An 18,461-nucleotide genomic window follows, 5' to 3' on the forward strand; every position below is an offset into this window, starting at 1 on the left:
CAAATTTATAAGTATGCCAGTGAGCATACTAGCATGATCTGATCAACTAAACTTGAGTTTCTGTAGCTGCAAGGTTATAAAAATGTAAATAGCCAACTCTTAATTATCCTTAGCGCTTATGGTATGAAACAGTGCGATAATTAAAACAATTTATATGTGACTTTAGATGAAGATTTTGTACTCACTGGACCCACTCTCACTCTGAAGCTCTCCCCTAAGGATCCTACCACCCGCTATCCACCCTTTCTCTAATTCCTTGTTCGTCCTTGTTTCTACTACACAAATAGCACTTTCTTCTAATTGTAATTTTATTGCAAATTCTGCTTTATTCACTAACCATTTCCCATGGGAATTCTAACTTAAGAGTAAGCCTCTTCTACCTCAGTGAGCTTCAAACCTGCTTGGGTACCATACTTGCGAAAGGAAGATTTGGGGTACACAGCCCAGTATATGTAATTACTGTTTTTTAGTTGAACCATGTGAAATTACCAATATTTGACCATTTTCAACCTACAAAATGAAAATTTTTCATATGATTCATTATAATAAAAATTATATATAGATATGCATTAGCATAATTAACACTAAGGTGAAGTTTACAACTAATGACAGGAAGAAAACCACTATTTCAAACAATCTTCTTGAAAATTTCAAAATTTTTTGCCTGACATATTGGTTTTACTCTTTGTGATTAAGCTGCTGAAGATCTCCTATTAGCAGCAGGAAAACTGTCAGTTGTACTATTTTCTTGCAGTTCGTGTGTGCCTACATTATTGATGTTACCTTCATTGCAAGAATTTTCCTAGAATTCTTCACATCAAGGGGTCACTATCTCAAATGCTTACAAGGTCAGGCAGGAAAGCAGCACATTTGTCATCCAACAACGAACATGTAAAGGACACATTAGGAAGGGACTGGGAGGCAGGCCCACTTAAGCTCTTCTACTGCAACTGAATGTTGCTATATCACAATGGGAACCTAACGTTGCTAGATATCGGCAAGTATTTTAGAGAAGCTGACAACTCAAATGTGTACACGAAATCACTACTTTTCTATGTTGGCAATGAATTCCTAATTTTCAAAACTCTGCAGGTCAAAGTGTGACTGCAAGACAAATTCAACCTGTAGACAGCAAACTGTTCAAGGCAAACTCCCCTCTCAGACTGGCCCAATACCCAGCCTACAGTGGTGCTTCTTTGCTGTTTCTAAACAAAGCAAATAATGAATCTATTAAATATGACACCCACCGGACTAGACAATAAATTTTAATAAACAAAAAATGTATGATTACAAACATGGGCCATTTTCTCTCATTTTGCTTAATATTAGTAAGAAGTTGAAAGCAAGATTTACAGCAGATATCTCTCTTAGAACAGTGGGAAAAGCACTAGCTGAGGCTTCGAGAGATCTGGATCCTAATCCCTGCTCCACCATTGATTAGCTGTGACACATTAGGATGTCACCAACTTCTGTGCTTTAGTTTCCTCACCTATAAAACTTAGGGATTTGGAGTACTTGATTTCTAAGATTCCTTCTGGCTCTTAAATTCTATTAGAAAGAGCTTCCACGGGCCAAATTAAAGCAATTTGAGAATCAACGAGAACAAAACAGTAACTGATTGAAACACATTAACACATAAACAAATTCTTAATGATCGAGAAAGAGAAAAAAAATTAAACCTCATTTGCCATCATTGGAGGGTAACAATTTGTTAAAATTAATAGAGGGAAAGGGGTACATGGGTGGCTCTGTGGGTTGAGCATCTGCCTTTGGCTCTGGGCATAATCCCAGGGCCCTGGGATGGAGTCCCGTGTTGGGTTCCCAGCTCAGTGGGGAGCCTGCTTCTCCTTCTCCCTCAGCCCCTTCACACTCCCATGTTCTCTCTCTCAAGTAAATAAATAAAATCTTTAAAAAAAAATTAGAGGGAAGGAACTAATATTTTACCCTACCTTTTCAATAATACCCTAGTTCATGAGAACCAGACAAAAGCAAATAGAGGGAAGGCTCTTCTTTACAGAGGAATGCTAATTTATAAATAAAGAAGCACTATTTATTTGAATGAAATCACCATTTTGAAATCCCTAAAAATGTAACTGATTCAGGCAAGGGTCATCAGTGGATGCTAAGACCATTAGGTAAAAGGTTGATAGTGAAATAGATATTCATACAGTATCAGCTCACAGATTACTGGTTTAAGCATAAGGTCCCTTTAAATAGAAAAATTATGTTACCCCAGTGTTGGCATTACTAACAGTGGGAAAACCAGACATTATATACCCCCTGCTATAATGCAGTCTGAGGTAAACCATTCTAGCCCTTCATTCCCCAGTGTCGGTCATAGGCACGTGAGAGGGGTGTTTGCTGAACTCTCCAGGCACCTCCAGAGGTGAAAGGGCAAGCGAACATGTGCGGACCTCTTCCCCCTTGTCCTGTCTCTCACCCAGCACCTGGGGAGATCCATGCTACCTAGGAAGAGAGCACACCGATAAAACACATAGGAGAGGGAGGTGGATGCTTCCTGTGATGCCTACTGCTAAAACTGCACTATTTATTGCAATGTAAAAAGTATCCTGAGGGTAGGGAGAAGTGTTTAATATACAATGTCATTGCATTAAGAAAAATAGTAAAATAATCTATACCTAACTTCCAGATTTGAAGAAATACAGAAGATAGAAAAACACATTAAATAAAGCCCTGGGAAAACAATCAGATAAAGCCAGATTGTGAGATACTCTACAATTAGCCTGATCTCAGAAAGTCACTGTTATTAAAAAGAGGAACAGAAAAAGGAAGACAGTTAAGAGATTTGACAGACATAACCAAATGTAATAGGTGGTCCCTGATTTGACCCTGGTTCAAAAGCCAAACAGCTATAAAAACATTTTGGAGGCAATTGGAGTAATTTGAATATGGGCTGGAATTAGAAGACGTTAGGAAATTACTGTTACTTTTGTTGGATGTGAAAATGATATTATGGCTATTTAGGAGAATGTCCTCATACAGAAATATTGAGGGAAAAAATTGTCATAATATCTGTAATTTACTTTGAGCTGGCTGAGCAAATAAAAAAATATATACATATAAATGAAATAAATTATATTAAAGTGAATCAGTCTGCAGTTGAATTATTGATATGTGAAATAATGATAATTTTTCACAGAAGGAGTCTAGGGTCCCACTTAGAACATAATTAAATTTCAATGTTAAACTACTATGCATGTGCTGCTCTCCAGTACAATTAGGCCTTCAACAAAGTGCGTTTCTAAGAAGTTCAGTATGAAAAATATCCAATCTTTCTTCCCTACTATGACTGTAGGGGCAGAGACAAATCGGCTCGCTATATCCATACTCCTTAGTACTAGAATGCTGAACTTGTTGAGGGCACTAATGTATGTAGGTAGAAGAACTACATTTACCAGCTTCCCACTTAAATAGGGAAGAGAGCTAACAACATGCAAGCAGAAATCATTATATGAACCTACCACAAAGTCTCTTAACAGGAGGCCTAAGTCAGCTGGCAAGTATACCCTAAGGCCTTGGTTACTACCTCTTTCTTCCCACCCGGAATAAAAGCATGATAGCTGGAGCTAAAGCAGCCATCTGGAGGCCAAGAGAATGCAAAGACAACCACCCCAAAATCTTAAGCCACTGAACTGATAGCAGTAGATGCCTACATGCCAACTTCTTGTTATAGGGAGAACCTAATCCCCAAGGTTTAGATTACTGTAGTTGTCTCTATCACACTCAGCTGATAGAGCAAATGTCAAGGAAAAGAAATGCACTAGTGCCCAAGACATAACAGAATCATTCTTTATGAAATGAGTCCCTTATAAAATAAACCTGAAATGGGAAATGCAGAATTGTAAGGAAGAAGAGATTCTGGGTACATGGTGACCTGCACAGAGCACTATCCTGGTAACTCCAACCCTAAGCTACTTGCTTCTCGTGAGCAAAACAGCTGCTACTAGCGTGTACGGCCAACCAAACATAAGTGCAGCCTTAGGTTGTGGCAAAGAACTGGCTTGAGGCATTTTCTCCAGTGGACTCAGTAATAAACTGGAAACTAGCAGAAGAGCCATCACTGAGGACTGGAAACTAAGGAATGCAGAGAAAATTCTGAAAGTCAGAGATGGGGGAGGGGGCCACAGCCCACAGTCTTTTCCATGCTTGCAGTCCAGGAAAGTACAAGGAGATGAGACAGCTGAGGAACAGGGAATTGACTGCCTCTCTGCCAGTGCAGGCTCATGGCGATACGGACCACTCTGCCTATAAGGAAGGACTGACACCACAGAGGGTTTTCTAACACCTGGTCTTGGGCTTCGCTAAAACAACCAAGGCAGACGGCCTATACAAAGGGGCCCTGCTGCCTGAGAGAGAAAGATCAGGAAGAAAAATGAGAACCACACTCTGTAAAATGGAACTTCTGCAGGAGACAGAATACTCTAATTAAAAGGAATACCTCAACTGCATAAGAATTTAAAGAGATTCAAGTAGAGTACTCAAATACACACACACACACACACTTTTTTTTTGGGGGGGGGACACCATGATTTCCCAACTAAATATTTTTAGAGAATGAGCTGAAAGAGAAATAGACTAACCTGAAAATCACTTACCCAGCCAGGAAGTCCTTTACAGTCAGGTGGAAGGAGAGCTACTTGATGATATACCCAGATTCAGAGAGAATATTATCCACATGATGGTGAGAAAAAGAATCACAAAAAGTCTCTAACTAAACAAATGAACCAGAACAAAGGAAAGAAGATGGCAAAAGAAAATGAATAGCTGGCGTACATACACACAAAATTAATGACAATTAACAGGGTGTGTAGACTATATAGGGCAACTAACAACTCTTGAAACAACAAAGATATACTTTTAAAAGAAATTCTATTAAGTAACACACCATTTCATGGGAACTTAAGGATTGCTGGGGAAGGACAGCAGGAAGGCAAAAGCACCCCAAAGTTGCACAGCATGGGGTGGCAGCAGGGAAGGGAAGGAGAAGAGGGAAGAGGGAAATGAAACATCTTATAGAAGAAACTGTGTGTTTTTGTGGGAAAAATAGGTGAGCTCTAGCTATCAGATAAAAAAATCATATCCATCTGACTGTGAAAGAGGGAAAGAGTAAGCAACTCACTAAAGAAAAAGAGTAGAACTAACAAAGTAATCAGAGGGGAGAAAAGAATGAACAGTGACTTGAACAGACAGCAAAATAAGAAAAATTTAAAAATAAGTTATGATATAAGATAAGTAATAAGCATAAAGAAAGATGACGAGAATGAAATTAGCTATTGCAGCCATTACGCTAAATACGAAGGAGTTAAATTCTCTTATTAAATAAGAGATTGTAATACTGCATTATGAAATATAATCTAGCTATATGATTATAAAATATAAAAGAAAATGATAAAAAGTGAATTTAAATGAGTAGACACAGAGATACAAAGAAAGGCAATAGCGTCAATATCAGACAAGAATTAAGTTAATTGCTGAATGCACTAAACAGAATAAGGCAGAACATTATATAGTAATAAAAAACATATTTATGAAGAAGATGTAAGAGTGAGAAAACAGAAGTATAACCATACTAAATATGTCCAAACTTTCAGTTATAAAATAAGTCATGAAGATAAAAAAGACAGCATGGGGAATACAGTCAATAATATTGTAATAATGTTATATGGTGACTGATAGTGACTACACTTATTGTGGTGAGTACTGAGTAATGTACAGAGTTGTTGAATCAATCTGTTGTATACCTAAAACTAAGATAACATTGTATGTTAGTTATATTCCAACAGAAAATGGTTAAAATGGCCAGTTTTAGGCTATGTATATTTTATCAAAATAATTAAAAAATTAGCCAACTTTTCACCAAAAAATATATATATGTGTTATATATATAATACATATGTGTATTATATATGCATGAAGAACTAAAAGTGAGAGATTTTAAAACCTCTCTTTCAAAACTGGACAGATTTATTAAGTAATAAAAATAATAAGCAGAGTCTTTTGGGTTTTCTACATTCAAAGGGGCACACGCATCCCAATATTTACAGCACCCTTATTAACAATAGCCAAACTATGGAAAGAGCCCAAATTTCCATCTACTAATGAATAGATAAAGATGTGGTGTATATATATGTATATATACACATATATATGTATAAATATATACACACAACAGAATATTACTCATCATCAAAAAGAATGAAATCTTGCTATTTGCAATGACGTGGATGGAAGTATAAGGTATTATGCTAAGAGAAATAAGTCAGTCAGAGAAAGACAAACACCATATGATGTCACTTATATGTGGAATTTAAGAAATAAAACAGATGAACATAGGGGAAGGGGGAAAAAAAGAGAGAGGGAGAGGGAAGCAAACCATAAGAGACTCTTAACTATGGAGAACAAACTGAGGGTTGATGGAGGGAAGTGGGCAGGGAGAGAGGCTAAATGGGTGACGGGCGTTAAGGAGGGCATTTGTTGTGTTGAGCACTGGGTGTTACATGTAAATGATGAATTACTAAATTCTACACCCGAAACCAATTTTACCATACATTAGCTAACTAGAATTTAAATAAAAACTTGAAATAAAACAAAATAAAAATAAAAGTAAGAATATTTTTTCAAATGCCATTAATTTTAGGGGCACCTGGGTGGCGCAGTTGGTTAAACCTCCAACTCTTGGTTTCGACTCAGGTCATGATCTCAGGATGGTGGGATCGAGCCGCATGTCAATCTCCATGTTCAGTGCGGAGTCTGTTTAAGATTCTCTCTCCCTCTCCCTCTGCCCCTCCAGCTCATGCTCTCTCTCTCTCTCTCTCAAATAAATAAATCTTTAAAAAAAATAAATGCCATTAATTTTAAAACTTTTTAAGTTAAATATCCACCAAGAATTTAAAAAAAGCATCACTCCTACCCTAATCATACAAAAAGCCAATAAACTACAAGATGATAAAAGACATCAAACCACATATTAAAGAAGGGAGTTTTTTAAATCATAGACACATCATATTTAAACTTCTAAAATCCAAAGAAAAGTAGCAAAATCTTTTAAGTAGAGGGGAAAAAAGACATTATGTACGGAAAGTAAGACTTATAGCAGCCTTCTTGTCAGAAACTATGTAAGCCAAAAAAAAAAAAAAAAAAAAAACCAAAAAACAAATAAGCAACATCTATAGTGCAATGCAAAAAAAAAAATAAACTGTCAACCTCGAGAACATAGGAAAGTACTTTTTCAGACAAACAAAAGCTGAGAAAATTCATTGCCAGCAACCTTTGATATTAGAAATGTTCAAAGAATATGGTTCCGGTATAAAGAGTGTGATGCCAGACAGAAACTTAGTTCAAAACAAAGTAGTTAAGAGCTCCAGAAATGTCAAGAAAGAAAGAAAGAAAGAAAGAAAGAAAGAAAGAAAGAAAGAAAGAAAGAAAGAAAGAAGACAATTCATCTTATTTTTAATTGCTCTAAAAGTCAACTGATGATCTAAAGGGAATAGAGTAAAAAGGTTTATAGCATATAGGTTTATAGGTTTATAACATAAAATAAAATAGATGCAAATAATGGCATAAAGGATGGGAAGGAGGATTTGCAAGTTTAACAATTGTATCTCACCTCCTCTTTGACATCTCTCCCTGTTGTCAAACAGAAACCTCAAAATCAATTTGTCTTCATCTGATTCCTGATCCTCCCCCTTCAAGCCTGGTCCACCTATAATCTAGCCCAATCTCAGGTGTTGACGAACAATCCAACCCCTCCAACTTCTTCAGGTTAAAATCCTTGGACTCATCTTCGATCCTTCCCTTTCTCTCCCCCTTACTCATCAGCATATTCTGTCACTGCTATCTTCAAACTACACCCCCAGCACTGCCACCACCTTGGTCTAAGCACCACCATCTCTCAGCCCGATCACTGCAACAGAATCCTAACAAGTCATCCAGGTTACACACTTGCCCTGTGGCTGACTATTCTCAACACAGTGGTCAGAGGGACCCTTGATAAACTCAAGTCAGATCATGTCACTCCTCTGCCCGAAACCCAGCAGCAGCTCCCTGTTTTCACTCAAAGAAAAGTTGACATCTTTACATTGGCTTGAAAGAAAGAAATGTGGCTCTTAGTACACTTCCCTTCACTAATTCTCTGACCTCCTCCCCTCGTACTCGGCCTCTGCTTACTCCCTTCCAGCCTCATTGGCCTTCTTGGCCTGGGACACAAGAAGCAAACTCCCATCTTAGGGCCTTCGCTCTAGCTGCTGCCTAGAATGCTCTTTCCCTAGAAGTCTACTTTCCTCCCATCTTGTAAGTCCCTGCCCAAACCTCCCTTGCTTAGTGAGGCCTCACTGGACCACCTATTTATAATAACAACCCCACACCCACATCCATGCACTCTGCCGAGTCATCCATACCTGGCTCTACTTTTTCTTTTTTCTGTACCACTTATCACATTGTAACGTAGTATAAAATTTATCTAATATGTTCATTGTTTAGTTTCTGTCTCTTCTCACTGGAATGCAAACTCCACAAGAGCCAAAATTTCTATTTCGTTCACTACTGTATTCATAATGCCCAGTACAGATTTTGGTCATGAAGATAAATCTTGAATAACCGTGTAAAACACGATCTGAATAAATGGAAATTGTGGCACACTGACAGCATAAAATATATTTAGTCATTAAAAATAACAAATTACAGCCAAAATAGATGACTTGAAGCAATTCCCATAAGATACTGTTGAATGAGAAATGCTCGATGATGAAAGGAGTTTACTCTTTTCTCATTTTTGTAAAATAACTCTTTAAGTGTGTGAGTGGATGTGTGTCCGTATTGTGTTATATGAGCATGGACACACTTTATAAGTATAGAGAAAAAAAAATTTTTTCAGTGAGAAGGATATATGGAATGATCTGAGATCAAATTCTGATTAATCCACTTATTACTGATATAACCTTCCTCAAAATCAGTTCCCTCATTTATAAAACAAGGATAATAATGGCCACCTTGTAGGCTTGTTGTAGGACTTGCATATGAACTGTGGGATGCATTCAGTGACTGTGGTCTCAGTCATTCACCCTTCTGTCACTAGCAACTGGCCCAGTGCCTAACAACTTCAGATGCTCAATAAATATTTGTTGAAAAAATTAACTGTCGCTGTTATTATCACACACAACAAAACAAAATATGAAGTTTCTGAGAAAACGTCAGTTTAAGTGGATTAGTTATACATTTTAAAATCTGTAATAACACCAGGAAATACAAAGCTGCACTGAGTCACTATCCTAGAGTGTAAATGTGTAAACATAAAAAAGAGATAGCACATATGGCAGGTATCAGTGGTGATGATTTTTCCTCTGATTATCTTCCAAATTAGTTATCATCAGCCACCAGGAAATCTAAGCAAACATTCACTGGCAGAATTTTAGCCCTAGCATAAAGATCCATTGTTTCTTCACTAGATTCACCTTCCAAGCTGATCAACAAAACACTTGATTCCACAAAATTCAGTCTCCTTATATTAACATTTATGCATGGTGATTTTTCCTCTATGCTTTTACTTACTTTTCTTTTCAGGGTACCTCTTTCCCATATGTTTTTCTAGCCCTATACAACTTGCTTTTTTTTTTTTTTTCCCCGTTTATTTTCTTTTCATAAACTCAGATGTGAACCTTTATTTCCGGTATTCTTCACTTGGGATTTGACCACACTATATCTTTACTCAAGTCGCTCAAAGAAAACCAAGGTGTTTGCCTTGATTTGGAAGAGAGGGAGCTGGTATTATGGAAGGCACAGTTGTTAGCTGCAAGCCTCCGGCAAAGCTTCTCTGGGCTCCAGTGTCATTATTTGTAAAATAAGAATGGGTACATTCAATTACTTCTGAAGTTCTTTTTCTACTTCTAAGAACATACTTTTTCCTCCTCATTATAAGGGAACCACTCATCCTGGTTTTCTGGCATGAATGACAACTCTGAAGATCTCCAGAATCAATACTGAAAATGAGGCAGAATATTCATCAACGTGGTAGATTTGCAATGGGTACTTTTTATCAGGACCAGTATGTGGGGAAGGACCCACCCGTTAGTCATCGTACAATGTTCCACATAATCTAGGCAAGGAACAATTATACTTTGGAGCCCAGGTAGGATAATAATGGCCCACCAAAAATGTTTACATCCTCACCCCCAGAATCTGTACGTTACCTTACCTGATAAAAAGAGACTGTGCAGATGTAATTACGTTAGGGATCTTGGGATGGGGAGATTACCCTGCATTATCCGGGTTGGGCCAATCTAACCACTAGGGTCCTTATAAGAGAAGCCAGAAGCGTCAGAGTCAGAGAAGGAAATGTGACCACAAAAGCAGAGGTCAGAATGATATGGGGTAAAGGAATGAGCACAGGAATGTGGGCAGCCTCTAGAAAACTGCAAAAGACAAGGAGGTAGACTCTAGAGCCTCCAGAAGGAATCAGCTCTGCCCACTAATTTTGGATTTATATTCTCCAGAACCATAAGGTAATAAACTTTTATTGCTTTAAGCCACAAAATGTGATAATTTGTCACAGTAGTAACTGGAAACTCATATCCCAGCATTGTTAATAAATTTTGCCCTGAAAAGTAGCTGTGTATAAAATCCCAGGATATCTGACAGTTTGAACTAGGAACCTATGTTTGTCCATGAGAAAGGCAAAGTAGAGTGGGACACTGCCCTAGGGTTCATGGGCACAGGATGCTATTTAGGAGCCACTTGCGCAAAAAAGCACAAGGTTGAGAGGGAAAGGAGCCAGGAACAGAGCTACCCCAGTGGGGTCAATTCACTGCAGGTGGTGTAGAAATAGGCCTCAGCGATGCTCTTCACTGCTTCTTCTGGAACTGGGGGACCAGAAATCTGGGAGAGACATAATTTTATTTCATTTATATTTAGTTACTTCCTTTTCAGCTTTTTTTCAGCTTTCCTGTTAATCTTTGGTTCTTTTTAAAAATTACAAACCCAGCTCAGCTTATGCAAGTTAAAGGGCTTCTAGATATAAAGGAAAATAACTACATATCTGATCAGGTAAGGCTTTAGCCTGCTAGTGAAGAATGAACTGGAAAGGAAAAAAACTTTTAAAAGGTCAGCATAAGGACAACCACAAAAATTTTGACAAAAAGTAATGATCCATCAAGTATGTAATCTGTAAAATGGGGATAATAATAAACCTTCGAAGACCGTCGTACAATAAAATGAGAGAAGGCACACAAGTACATAGTAAACAGAAAATCCAGACTTCAAATTGTTGTGTGACCCTTTCAGGCTGCCACAGTCTCCAAGGTGGTGCTTCAGTGGAAATGTTTAAACGACTCCCTTCGTCTGCAATATGGTCTGTCACAAGGGCTACTAGCCCTTAAAGGACTGCTTCCATTTTATTCCCAACAATTCTACCTACAAACTGTTCAACTCCATGCGAATGGATTAAGAGCACAAAATCTGATCAGACTCACAGAAATTGGTATCACAGGTCCACCACTTAGTCTGTGTCACCCAGGCAATACCTGAGGTGTCACACCAACAGATGTGTGAAGTTAAAATGCTCAATGATAAAGATATTTTAACAATAATAATTTGACTGACCCTCAAGAAATTCAACTCCTCCATAAAGCCCTGTTTGATTCCCCTGGATTTTCTGATCACTTACTGTAATGATGGGGCGGGGAGTGTCTCTCCTTCTTCTGAAATCTTGCAGCATCTCTTACCCCATAGTTTCACCACCTCATTTGGGTGAATATCATAGCAGCAGTCAGATCGGATGGAAACTATTTCCTTTGCTGTCTCCCTGACCAGACTAAAAATTACTCTAATTCAGCAATTCCATCGCCTAATATAGTGCCCAGCAAAATCAATCCAGATAAACAGGCTCAAATTATCATGATACTCTACATGATAATTTGTACTTTTTTACTTGTTTACTGCCTATCTCCCCGCACAAGAAAACTAGCTCCTTGTGGACGAAGACCAGGTCTGTCTTGCTCACCTGTGTACCCCCAGACCCTAGCATAGCGCCTGCCACATATGAATGGCTAAAGGCCTGAAAGCCAGAGGGGAAGAAAAACCCACTGCCTGCAACAGACCTAAAGGGAAGGAAGACTGGTAGTACTGTATTTCCTGCCTTAACCCTTTCCATAAAATCACAAAATCTGAGAGCTTGAAAGAACCTTGCGGTTCACCTTTCCACATTTTGGGTTCCAAGCATAATGTCAACCACCACCATCCACTGATTAATCTCATTAGCTGTGAAGGGGAATAATGGTCATGATATAAAAAATGTAATGTAGTAAGAGATTTGTTTGCTTAACTTTTTTTTGTATGTATATTTAATGTATTACCTTTGAGTAATAATATTAATTTTAATCTGCATAGTACTTTATAATCTAAAATTCCACATCTTTATTGAAGCATTAAAACTGTGCTCATGAGGTAACACATAGGAGACACTTAGAATAGGGTCTGGCACCTGGCAAGCAAAAGTGTCCACCTTATCCTCATCATTACCAAATCGCAATGTGTATAACCATGAAGAAACTCAGGCGTCCTTTTTCTACTCAAGGACCTTCCAACAGTCTTAATCCATTCTTTCTCCAAGGACAATTCATGGCTTACACAGAAATAGCTACCAAAGGACTTTCTCCTCATCTAACCTCTAATTTCCATAATGGCAAGAAAAGGAAAGAAGGTCCTTTCCTTTTCACTTTATTATCATTTTGCAGACTTTCTACAAAAAAAAAAAAGAGAGAGAGAAAGAAAGAGGCAGCAGGCCTGCAAAAAAAAAAAAAAAAAAAGATAACCGCCAAGGAAAAACCTAGTAGGGCTAAGGTGGAGCCAGGGCATTAGGTGATTCTCAAATGGACATGATCAATATAGTGGGAGTGGAGTATCTAGAAAGATCCCCCAACTTCAGTACCAGTCTGGATTAGATTCTCTTAATTTGAAATCAATAGATGGCTTGCATGGCAATTATGTTTTTAAAACATACATGTTATATGAGAATATGTGTTATAAAAGTGTGACAAAAATTCGTAACTTCCAACATATATATATATATATATATATAACGTGATATAATAAAAAATTTATTTAGAATAGAGAACATGAAAGCTTTAAATTAAGGTCTTTAGTTGCTGAAATACTGTCTTCTCAGACCCCTTGATCCTTGATTTAAGGTCAGTAGGCCTATTAAAGGTAACTTGGAAAATATTTAAGAATTGAGAAACTACATGCAAACAGTAAGGGATTCATGGACATTTAGCTTCATCCTTACCACTCAGTTAAAATCTGCTATTCAGCTTCAGTGTGGTCCTCGGCCTTTGGAAGGCAAAGGAGCTGAAGCCTAACTCCGGATCATTTCTGGCATCAATGAACCTGTCCATGATCAATGACCTTATAACTGAGTATCTTGTGATCATAACTAAATTATGTCACTAATAGTGTGTCATTTGAATTCAATGCAAATATCTGCATATTCACCTGAAATACAGATTAGCATTCTAGATGTGATCTGGATGAAAATCTCTATGTGTTTTACATGTTGAAATTACAAAAGCCAGGAAAAGATAAGTGTCTATTTAGTACTGCAATAATAGAAAAATATATGGTGATTTTGGAAGCAGTTCATTCTATATCCAAAAATAATAAAAAACTTCCAAATAATCAAGTACGTGGAAAAATAAGTTGGAACTTATAAAAGTATCAAAAGAATGTACATTGGCCAGCTGTTTCTAAAAACCTAAATAGTAATATAAGACAAAAACTAGGGATTATGAAATAATTCTAATATTTATATAACTATTAATAACAAAATAAGAACTGTGTTTAAGAACTGTGTTTAATTTTTAAGTGATTACACTTAAACCTGAGACTTTCAAGAAAAACCATTTGGGAATTTTCACATCCTGTGAGAAAAGATTAAAAGTAGAATTTCAACTTCTGCTTTGAAAGAATGTTGACTTTGACATTTACCTATTTGGCAAAAACATCTATTCAATTCATCTCGAATTCAGATAAAGGGTTTACTCCTGGTTTTCTCCTTTGAGCATTCTTCCAAACTCCCATTTGAAAGAGTAAATATGGGGTTTGCTTCTTCCAGTCTTATCCTAGGAAATACTTATAGGTCATGCTGTCAAGGAAGCCCTGAAGCACCTGTCCACCGTTCTCCTCCTGCTCTTCGGGTGAGGGGGTGGAGGGAGATTCATACCCATGTGAAAGGCATCCTAGTGTCTCTGGGTGCATTCCGTGAACCTGTTGCTAGCATACCTTTCCGAAACAAGCCTGCTCTTACCCAAACCTCTATTTTTCAAAATCTCTGTTGAGGGGAAAGCACAGGGGAAGGAGGACCGGAGGGGGGTACCTGGCAGGGACAGATCTGAAAAGAACATGAGCTTTGGACCCAGAAGCCATGGATTTGAAGCCTAACTTATTAAGTCAGCAGGAAATTTAACCTTGCAGTACTTGTTTTTTCACCTCTTACATGAGGATTACTGTTCTCAAGGGAGTTGTGCTGGTGACATTACTAATGTAGGTCAAGTTCCAAGTACTGGCCTTGGCCCAAAGTATCTGCTCAATAAACGGTAGCTCTCATTACCCTGAGCACTTCACCACTGCCTTCGTGGTTCCAGATTTTACACATCCTGTGACAGGGCCATAACACAGGTCTCATCAACTCCAAAGGTCTGGAATTTTCCAGTTATCTCTCCTCCTAGGCCTTTGCTTTCAACATCCAACATTTCCAAGCCGTTCCCGTATGTACAGTGCAATGTGCCTGCCTTGCTCACTTGCCTCTAAATTTCTGGAAGGAGAGCTCTAGTCAGAGAAAATCCTAAAGCAGCGAAAAAAGATCAGAGATTCTAAGATTATCCAGTTGGCACCTCCCAGGATCCACAAAACACATGTTGGAGGGAGGGAAGGAAGTTCTGCATGTCTGAATGAGATTCTAAGGCCTGTGTTGAAGTGCGCTCTGCGCGCCGCCTCCCAATCCCTATAGGGAGAGCGAGGCGCTTCTGGCCACATTTCCTCATCCTAAAGGAAGAAAAGCGGCGGCGGGGCTGCGTGCGCGCCTATGAAGACACCCGCCCACGCGCGCTCCGCCAACGCAGGGACGCAGCTCACTCCCTGAACCGAGGAAGAGGGAGGCTCCAGCCGGACTCACTTCCTGCGGAGGAAAGGAAAGACCTCTCGCCGCAGGGTGGCCGGCGGCAGTCCCGCCCCTGGGCCGGCCGGCAGCGGAGGGCGCCCCGCGGGCACCTACGTGGCGCAGCCGGCTCGGGAGGCGCGGGCAGGCGAAGGCCGCCCCGCCAGCCCCGCCTGCCCGCCGGACTCCGGCCGACCCCGGCCAAGGGCGACGGCAGCGACGCCCGCGGAGCCCCCGGCCCCGGTGGAGGGGCGACCCCGGGAGGCGCACGGAGCGCGGCAGGAGCAGGGGCGCGCAGGCTGCCCTCGGGTCACCCACCTTTCTCACTCTGCGGGCCGTGTAGAGCCCCATCCCGTCCTGAACCCGGGAGGACTTCAGGGAGAACCTGTCCGGCACGTACATGCCCAGCATTTTCCCGGCCGCGGCCGCCGCCGCCTCGCTCAGCACCAGCGCTCTGCGCCCGGGCGGCGACACATCGAAATTTGGGGTGCTGGGGTGGCGGGGAGAGGCCGGCGGGGAAGGAGGAAATGGAGTTTTCCTCCCAGAATCCCCACCTCCCCCGCCGATTCCAGGATCCCCCGCGGCTCAGCCCCTCCTAGTCCCGGGTCTGGCTCAGCCCGGAGCCGCCGCGGCCGCTGCTGCCATTGCTGCCGCGGGGGCGCGGGGGGCGCGGGGGGCGCGGGCCGGGGCGCTGCGGTCTCAGAGACGCCGCGCGCTGATTGGCCCGAAGTTGGCGGCTCGGACCCGCGCCGGGCGCGGTGCCGGGAGCAGAGCTGACCTCGGGGCCTCAAGCCCGGAGCCCGGCGAGAGGAGAGGACCCGTCTGCTACCCGCCGCGCAGGGCGCTGCAGCGTACGGACCTGCCCTTGTCCAGCTCTGGGTTTTGCCCCGCTGAGCTAGTAGTACTCCTAATCGGGGAATTTTACTGTTTTCAGATGCAAAACGAAATGGGCCATGACACAGCTGGAGGTATCCTCCCAAATAATTTTATGGAATTCCAGACTCTGAAAGTATGCTTATTGCCCGGCTACTGAAAGCCAACCCTAAGGACTAGGAACTTTGGGTGCTTCTCACATCTAAGTTATGCGTCTTTTTTTTTTTTTTTTTTTTTTTAATGCTTGTTTCAGGGATTTGAATTCATAGGGGATCCGTAAGTATGGTGATTAACGTACAGGGAAAGGGGGTGTACACAGTCTGCAACTAATCGATTTCAAGTTAATTCAAAATTTGTCGCCAACAACTTAATACTTAAATCCAGCGGAAACTAGTTCTTGTATGGTGCTGTAACCCAGGGGAAGTTCTTACACTTCCCAAGATACACCATTCCTGAGTCCTCTCTTGCTTGGAAATCACCAGACCTGTCAGATCTTCAGACATAAGCAGGAGAGGTGGGGGAGATGGGAGGGAACGCCCAAACAGTTGAATCCTGTATCACAGCAATGAAACAACAGAAGCCTTGTTCTAGTGGTTTTAATAAAGTTTGGTACTTCTCAGAAGAAATTTTGAAAGGCTATTTTCTCCTTTAAGACAAGCTAGGAGCTTTCTGTTCATTTCTCTTGATATTCTTGATAATTTTCTACTCTGAGGTCTTTTGGAATTCATTTGATGTTCCTATAAACATTTGATGTTGCTTATAAACCATTAAAAATAACATTAAAGAGCACACTGTTAAATAATAAAATTCAACTAAATAAATTTTAAAGATTTTATTGGCTGCATTCAACAATCCATGAATGGGGCAGCATGCAATCTAGCAAACAGAAAAGAGCTTTGAGGAGCTGTACCAAATGAAAGACTTTTACAGGCAGAAGAAAGCAGGAACAAGGAAATTATACAAACAAAAAAGCAGATTGGCTGTTGCAAGGTTACTTTCTTTTAGATGATGGCAGGTATCCATCTGGCAGATTACCTATCTAGTACTTATCAGGCAACTCCCCATTGACTGGTTTAAAATGACATTTTCACAAAAGCCAAAAGGAATTAGTTTGAATCTCAGTTTGATAACATGGAGCTTAACATAAGTGACTCCATTTTGAGCCTGTTGTCTTGTTTTTAGCAACACACACACATCATGGAAGCGATTTCTATTTCTTGATTAAGAAAAGCCTTGGAATGAAAATAGTTCCTCATTTCTTAAGTAGAAGAATTTTATTAAAATCATATAATAACAATATTTGCAGATTAAAGAATAGAATAAATGATCCTCTTTTTTGAAAAATATGAGAGTAGCTTTGTCAGGGGTGAGAAGAACAATGTCTTAATTATTCTCTGAGTTTCCATCCCTTCAACCCACCATTGAAGATACTATCTAATCTTCTGTAGAGGGGAAATGAATCAATAAATAAATATAGTTTGGGGCACCTGGGTGGCTCCATCAGTTAAGCTTCGGACTCTTGGTTTCAGCTCAGGTCAGGATCTCAGGCTCTTAAGATCAAGCCTGGCGTTGGGCTCCGCACTCAGCACACTCAGTGGGGAGTCTGCTTGTCCCTCTGCTCCTCCTCTCCATGCACGCATGCAAGCGGGCTTTCTGTCTCTGTCTCTAAAATAAATAAACACAATCTTTCAAATAAATAAATCAATAGTTTATTTGAATGGAATTTGAAATTAAATGGCCTTGAAACACATAACAGGTGTTCAGTAAATATTTCTTGATTAAAAGTCAATTCTGGGAGCGCCTGGGTGGCTCAGATGGTTAGGCGTCTGCCTTCGGCTCAGGTCATGATCCCAGGGCCCTGGGATCGAGCCCGCATCAGGCTCCCTGCTCAGGGGGGAGCCTGCTTCTCCCTCTCTCACTCCCCCTGCTTGTGTTCCTGCTCTTGCTATCTCTCTCTCCGTCAAATGAATAAATAAAATCTTTAAAAGTCAATTCTGAGGCTAATCTGAGATTTTCAAACTAGTGAATGAATGATATGCCTAAATTTCACTTGTGCCCCAAAGAAATCTGGACTAAGTCGGTTTTCCTAGGGTCCTGTAAACCAGTGCTACACCCAGGGCACACCAGGTCCCCTGAGCCCAGCTGGAACCAGATCACAATCCAGAGGGTGGCCATGGCATTTTCCCCAGAGCACTCAGTCCTTTTTCAGACACAAGCCTTTCAGTTCTGGCCCTTAAGCCACACTGGCTTTTCAGTCAAATGCTCTCCCATGTCTCTTTGGGCACAGAAGTTTCCACAGCTTTTGGTCATTAGAGAGAAAAAGAAATGTTTTCTGGTCTTGGTCTGACACAACCCTCATTCATTGATGACCCTTGTTTGGCATATCTCCCTTTTTGTTGCGTGTTATGTTTCGGGGAGCGAAGTT

At 40.4% G+C, this 18,461-nt stretch overlaps 1 protein-coding gene across 5 annotated transcripts in view; it reads right to left on the reverse strand.

The window, feature by feature from the left end:
• Positions 1–15,989, reverse strand: part of PRDM5 (PR/SET domain 5) — a 203,333-nt gene extending 187,344 nt beyond the window's left edge. For all 5 annotated transcript variants that reach the window (XR_010409521.1, XM_045880502.3, XM_045880501.3 and 2 more), the window contains exon 1: positions 15,482–15,989. Coding sequence is in view for 4 of the 5 variants with exons in the window: in XM_045880502.3 (XP_045736458.1) it covers positions 15,482–15,574 (93 nt within the window). In the remaining variant the exon portion in view is untranslated. The remainder of the gene's footprint in view (positions 1–15,481) is intronic.
• Positions 15,990–18,461: the final 2,472 nt, after the last annotated feature.

The sequence above is a fragment of the Mirounga angustirostris genome, unplaced genomic scaffold (assembly GCF_029215605.1).
Source record: "Mirounga angustirostris isolate CCGP_5_RB_7025 unplaced genomic scaffold, mMirAng1.0.hap1 SCAF_2, whole genome shotgun sequence".
NCBI lineage: Eukaryota > Metazoa > Chordata > Mammalia > Carnivora > Phocidae > Mirounga > Mirounga angustirostris.